Source organism: Procambarus clarkii, chromosome 85 (assembly GCF_040958095.1).
Source record: "Procambarus clarkii isolate CNS0578487 chromosome 85, FALCON_Pclarkii_2.0, whole genome shotgun sequence".
NCBI classification, from domain to species: domain Eukaryota; kingdom Metazoa; phylum Arthropoda; class Malacostraca; order Decapoda; family Cambaridae; genus Procambarus; species Procambarus clarkii.
In genome coordinates this window covers 21146835-21154359 of record NC_091234.1, presented here as the reverse complement: position 1 = coordinate 21154359, position 7525 = coordinate 21146835, and the positions used below count along the sequence as shown (strand labels likewise).

Sequence of the window (7525 nt, the reverse complement as noted above, 5' to 3'; positions counted from 1 at the left end):
GGTAGAAATAGCCTAAGCTACTCTATCCCTTTGAGATGTATTTATTGCTTATCTCAATAAACATACTTGAGCTTGAACTTGAACTTGATATAAGGAAGATAAGCTTTAGGCTACACAATGAAACTTCTATAAGCAACTTTACTGCTGCTGCTGCTAATGTCAACTGGAAGACTGAATTATGTAACATAGTGAACATCAACCCAGCAGTGCAAACATTTCTTCAGAAATCTCTGAGCCATTATAACTCCCACTGGCCTATACTAACGAAACAAGTCACAAATAAAAGGTTAAACACTCCATGGCTTACAAAGGGGATACTTAAATATATTAATAAAAACATGACCTTGAGAAGAAGTATAGGTTAGGAGTCTTCTCCAAAGAATTTTCAAAGATTTACTCATCAATGCTGTCTAAAATAATTAGAAGACCCAAAATAAAATACTACGAAAATAAATTCGCCCAAATTAAGGGCAACATTAAGAAAACACGAAGCCTATTTCCCAAATATTGGGATTAAAAAAGATTTTGAATAAAAAAACAATTATCCTATCCAATGACGATGGTGTGCTTTCAGCCTCTGACACTGCTATTGAATTCAATAGGTTCTTTTCAACCATTGGTACATCCCTTGCTCATGATATTCCATCCTCCCTCACTAATATTAAAGACTACCTTACAGGTAACTATCCAAAGTCTCTGTACCTAACTCCTCTGATGTTAATGAGGTAATCCTTTACCTTAAAACTAAGTCAAGCGCCCTTGTTGAGATACCATCTCTAATTTACAAAAAAGCCTCCAGATTTCTAGGTCCTGCCATTGCATTGCTCTTCAACAAGTCACTTGAACTCCAAACTTTTCCAGATATTCTAAAAAGCGAGAGTAACCCCAGTCCACAAATGTGGTGATCTCACTGATATCAACAATTACAGACCTATATCAATTCTACCAATCTTGTAAAAAAATTTGATAAGCTAATCTACAAGCAGCTTTACTCTTATCTAACCAAGCACAATATACTTAGCTCTTGCCAATATGGTTTCAGACCCAATAAAAGCACTAACGATGCACTTATTAGTATGATTAACTTGATACACGCAGCTCTTGATAAAAATGAGTTTCCTGTTGGCTTATTTGTGGACCTGCGTAAGGCTTTTGACACTGTCAACCACCAAAACCTTCTTCTTAAATTACAACATTATGGAGTCAGAGGCCACTCCCAACAATACCTTCAGTCTTACCTTACTGACAGGCTCCAGTATGTTTCTGTGAATAATTCCATTTCTCCTACACTACCCATCAACATCGGTGTTCCTCAGGGCAGCATACTTGGCCCTCTCCTCTTTCTCATTTACATTAATGACCTTCCAAATGCCTCCCAACACCTCAAACCAATCTTATTTGCTGACGACACAACCTTCATTTACTCCAGTCCTTAACCTCTTGCTCTTAATGTCATAGTAAATACTGAATTATATAAAGTCCATCTTTGGCTAACTGCTAACAAACTCACCCTTAACGTTGACAAAACTTTCTATATTTTGTTTGGTAATAAATCCTCTAATGAAATTAATCTAAGAATAAACAATATACAAATTAGTAACAAAGTAGATGGTAAATTCCTTGATGTCCTCATCGATAACAAGCTGAATTTCCAGGGATACATTCTAAATATAGCAAAAAAAGTTTCTAAAACTGTTGGCATTCTTTCTAAGATCAGATATTATGTACCCCGCCCTGCCCTGGTGACTCTCTATTACTCCCTCATCTATCCTTATCTCAACTATGGTATTTGTGCTTGGGGTTCTATTACCCAAAATCATTTACGTCCTCTAATTACTCAACACAAAGCTGCTATTAGGACAATATCCAACTCTGGCCCCAGACAGCGCTCGGTACTCTTACTCAAATCTCTGAATATGTTAGATATTAAGTCACTGCATATCCTTTCTTGTGTACTCTATATATTTAAAACTCTGAACTGTAATGCCAATCCTGACCTTAAAAGCTTCCTAAAAGGTTGTAACAGAACCCATGAGCACCACACCAGAAACAAATACAGTTTTGATATTCCAAGAGTACGACTTAATCAAACTAGAAATGCTCTACAAATCAAGGGACCCAGAATGTGGAATGACCTTCCCAATCACGTTAAAGACTGTACCTCTCTCAACCAGTTTAAGATACAAACTAAGCACTACCTAATTAACTCCAAGTAACCTACCTTACCCCTATAATGTCAACCCATATCTGTTATATTTAAACAATGCTGTTTGTTGACCAACTTGTATAATTGCTATTTTCTGCGTGTTCCCCCCTTTTTTATTTTTTATTTTTGTCAACACAATTTATACTTTAAGCTCAATTACTATTAAGTTTTAGTCTGTTTCGCCCCCCCCCCTCACCTTGCCCAAAACGCTATGCATATGTACTAGCTCATTCTTTAAATCCAACATTATGTTTGCAACTCATCCTCAATGTATGTATCTTTACCTGAATAAAAAATCTAAAACTAAAATCTAAATACTCATATTTTGCTTTAGTTTAAATTAAACCTGAACCATTACTAAGGCAAAAGAATATTTGCTAGTTAGAAAGCAATTATGGAGTCCTTTGATAACACCAGCGGTTGATACGCCTTAAGCCTAACACCAAAAAGGCTGTGTACGAGGCTTTAAATTACCAGCCGGTCCCACTATACCAAATAACATTCAAAGTACTTGATCAAATAACCAAGGAGCTGAAAAATCCCATCAGGCACACTTGATATAGTTCTATCACACGGCCACTCATAATAAATGAACTAAACTAAAAAAAACTCCTACATTATCACAAATTATTTTATATTATTATTATTCTCACAAGAATGGCGCATAAAGCTGGAGAAACTGAAAAAAAACTAAACTGGATAAGAGAATATCTAACGGAAAATAAATAATGGGGGACATGATCACAACATACAAAATACTGAGTGGAATTCACATGGTGGATATGATCAGCTTCTTTAACGTGAGAAAAAGTAGGACAAACGGACACAGGTGTTAGCTCAAAAGACAATTGAATCGAAGAAATGTATGGAAGTTTTCGTACCCTGTACGCGGATGGTTGACAAGTGGAATACATTCAAAGGAGTTGTAGAAGCCACCTCCATCCATAATTTTAGATTCAACAAAAAATTTGAACATCAGGATATAGTACAATTCACTGATAAGCACGTACAGGCAACTGACAGACAGCTGATAGTAATACACATGACACTAACACAGCTAACGCTAATAAAGCTGACACTAACACAGCTGTGGTAATAAACATACGGTTGAGAGGCGGGACCAAAGAGCCAGAACTCAACCCCAGCAAGCACAACTAGGTGAGTCCATAGAGGACGGGACACAACCAAAGAAAACCACTTTCCTAAAGACAATTACAGAAAACGACGCAAGATGGTAAACATAAATAAAATATCATCAGCAGTAGCACACTGCTAGGGCTCTATGCTAGGAGCCCTCTAGTGTGGCTCCTAGCATGGAGCCCTCTTGTGTGACTGCTAACATGGAGCCCTCTTGTGTGACTCCTAGCATGGAGCCCTCTAGTGTGGCTCCTAGCATGGAGCCCTCTAGTGTGGCTCCTAGCATGGAGCCCTCTTGTGTGACTCCTAGCATGGAGCCCTCTAGTGTGACTCCTAGAATGGAGCCCTCTAGTGTGGCTCCTAGCATGGGGCCCTCTTGTGTGACTCCTAGCATGGAGCCCTCTAGTGCGGCTCCTAGCATGGAGCCCTCTTGTGTATGCCCTAGCATGGTGCCCTCTTGTGTGACTCCTAGCATGGAGCCCTCTAGTGTGGCTCCTAGTATGGGGCCCTCTTGTGTATGCCCTAGCATGGAGCCCTCTAGTGTGGCTCCTAGCATGGAGCCCTCTAGTGTGGCTCCTAGCATGAAGCCCTCTAGTGTGACTCCTAGCATGGAGCCCTCTAGTGTGACTCCTAGCATGGAGCCCCTCATAGTGTGGCTCCTAGCATGGAGCCCCTTATAGTGTGGCTCCTAGCATGGAGCCCCTTATAGTGTGGCTCCTAGCATGGAGCCCCTTATAGTGTGGCTCCTAGCATGGAGCCCCTTATAGTGTGGCTCCTAGCATGGAGCCCTCTAGTGTGGCTCCTAGCATGGAGCCCTCTAGTGTGGCTCCTAGCATGCAGCCCTCTAGTGTGACTCCTAGCATGGAGCCCTCTTGTGTGGCTCCTAGCATGAAGCCCTCTAGTGTGACTCCTAGCATGGAGCCCTCTAGAATGGCTCCTAGCATGCAGCCCTCTAGTGTGACTCCTAGCATGCAGCCCTCTAGTGTGGCTCCTAGCATGAAGCCCTCTAGTGTGACTCCTAGCATGGAGTCCTCTAGAATGGCTCCTAGCATGAAGTCCTCTAGAGTGGCTCCTAGCACGAATCCCACTTTACTAGCTAATATCCGACCCTCTGTGTCCCTATCAGCCTACATGTCAACCACCACCACCATATAGCAGCCTACATGTCAACCATCACCACTATATAGCAGCCTACATGTCAACCACCACCACCATATAGCAGCCTACATGTCAACCATCACCATATAGCAGCCTACATGTCAACCATCACCATATAGCAGCCTACATGTCAACCATCACCATATAGCAGCCTACATGTCAACCACCACCACTATATAGCAGCCTACATGTCAACCACCATCACCATATAGCAGCCTACATGTCAACCACCACCATATAGCAGCCTACATGTCAACCACCACCACCATATAGCAGCCTACATGTCAACCACCACCACCATATAGCAGCCTACATGTCAACCACCACCACCATATAGCAGCCTACATGTCAACCACCACCACCATATAGCAGCCTACATGTCAACCACCACCACCATATAGCAGCCTACATGTCAACCACCACCATATAGCAGCCTACATATCAACCACCACCACCATATAGCAGCCTACATGTCAACCACCACCACCATATAGCAGCCTACATGTCAACCACCACCAGCCACAGCACGCCACACCATCCGTGCTGAGTCAGTGTAATCATCCTACACCACAGGTCTGCAGAAATTGTTTGTCAACACCAACCCCTGCAACAGCTCCCTCCTTCAATACCCTCCTAACACAGCTTCTAAAACAGATCCTGCAATAGCCCCCCCTTCAACACTTTCTGTATATTACTACGAGACAATTTATAAAAATAGTCAGCACACATGCACGAACAGGAAACTTTTTTATGTAAATACTGCAAGGAAAGTCTTTTGTAGTCTTTTATAAGCCTCTGTGAAAGCAAGAACTACGAATTTAACAATGTTAGAAAGGCAAGCATGGAAATTTCACCTTCAAAAAGACATCCGCTTTGGAGAAAGTTCAAAAAGTTAAACACCGGGCGCCAAAAATAATTCGAGAACTAAGTCGACTCTGATACCAGGAACGGCTGAGGGACACGGGACTAACAACAGTCCCAACTCGTTATCACAGGGCTGATATCGAACAAGTTGGAGGATATTAATCCAAACCAGTTTTTTAAAATGTCCGGTGTAACACAAACAAGGATTCAGGCACAACAAGCCACACTGTAGGACAGAAAACAGATGTTTTTCCACCAAAAGATTTATAAACCCATGGAACAGCCTACCCACGTAATCCAAATATAACACATTTCCAGGAACAATATCTAAGACAAACTACCGGCTTCCTGTCCCTGTCGAGGCTACTAAAGAGATAGTAGCTCGCAGGTAAATTCATGTAAATATGAAATAGCTAAATTGATAGGTAGAAAATGAAATATTTACCATGAATCCCAGGAGAAGGAGAGGTACTGGATGGAAGTTAAAGGCAGTGGAGCCATAGACATGTTACTTTAGTACAACAATCGCAAGACAATGTAAGAAACTAACCAAGGAAGCATGGGGGGAAGCCTAATCTACCCTCAATTTAAAATTACATATGATATATGTAGGGACGGAGTCATTGTATTAGATGACAGGCATCTGGAAAGGCGGGGTTCAAGAGCTAAAGCACTCTCCTACGGGCACAAATATAGGTCTGCATACAGACATGACCCCTGACACAACTTACAGCTCTGTGAACCATGGCAAAGTGACCTAAGTCTCGAACACATTCCATGTTCTACTGAACCTAACTGCCACTTGGGGCAAAAATCACTGAAGCCTAATGTGAAGAACAGGAAGCGAAAGGAATTATCAGGAGAAAGCGCCAAGCCATTACTACTATATAGTTTTATAAATAAAATAAATAAATATGTTTATTCAGGTAAGGTACATACATACATACAAGTGATGTTACATTAATGGATTGATATATAGATAGAGCTAGTACATACAATGCCTAAAGCCACTATTACGCAATGCCTTTCGGGCAAGAAATTATTTTTATGTGTATTTATATATACAAGAGTTGTTACATTCTTGTAGAGCCACTAGCACGCATAACGTTTCGGGCCGCTCCTTAATCCTAAATCGTTTAACAACCAGGTACCCATTTTACTGCTGGGTAAACAGAGGCTACAGTTAAGAATTGGCGCCCAGTAAATCCTCCCCGGTTAGGATACGAACCCAGGACAAAGCGCGCGAAACGCCAGGCGAGGGTCTTACCACTACGCCACGGGGACTGAAATATAGTGTATGTAGCACTATATTACAGGGACATTACGACACTGAAGGCAGAGAGACTAGGACAGGGACAGGGAACATGGAATATGAGACCTAAGATGCTATCTTGAGTTATCTTGAGATGATTTCGGGGCTTTTTTTTTTTTTTTTAGTGTCCCCGCGGCCCGGTCCTCGACCAGGCCTCCACCCCCAGGAAGCAGCCCGTGACAGCTGACTAACACCCAGGTACCTATTTTACTGCTAGGTAACAGGGGCATAGGGTGAAAGAAACGCTGCCCATTGTTTCTCGCCGGCGCCTGGGATCGAACCCAGGACCACAGGATCACAAGTCCAGCATGCTGTCCACTCGGCTCCTCCTCCCTACAAGTGATGTATATCTGAGCCAGAATATGTCCGGGGGAAAAAAATAAGGCCAGGGAATTAAGACAATGAGGAAACATAATTAAGAGGGTACAGGGAGCATGAACCAACCATTACAGGGAACCCGGGTATAAATGTATGCTTTTGAAGTATATCTTCAAAAGCAGAATATTAATACATCCCAATTCACCATAGCTCACTGAAGGATAGGGACAACAACAGATGCACAACAGGCTAACATGAGAATTCCCTTTAGAAACCTGCGTAAGGAATCATTTAGAACCTCGTATAGCACATATATGAGACCAATCCTGAAGTATGCAGCTCCAGCATAGAGTTATATACATCTTGTATATATCAAGGTAAGTTTTTTCAGTGTCAGGGTAGTTAACAAATGGAACGCATTAGGCAGTGATGTGGTGGAGGCTGACTCCATACACAATATCAAATGTAGATATGATAAGAGCCCAGTAGGCTCAGGAACCTGTACACCAATAGAATGACAGTTTACTGAG

General features: G+C 41.9%; 1 protein-coding gene across 1 annotated transcript; it reads left to right on the top strand.

Annotated features, from left to right (window-relative positions):
• Positions 1-4123: 4123 nt before the first annotated feature.
• Positions 4124-4498, top strand: LOC123746642 (uncharacterized). Its single transcript, XM_045728307.1, has one exon. It carries the CDS (start codon positions 4124-4126, stop codon positions 4496-4498), a length of 375 nt encoding a protein of 124 aa, XP_045584263.1.
• The last annotated feature ends 3027 nt before the right edge of the window (positions 4499-7525 follow it).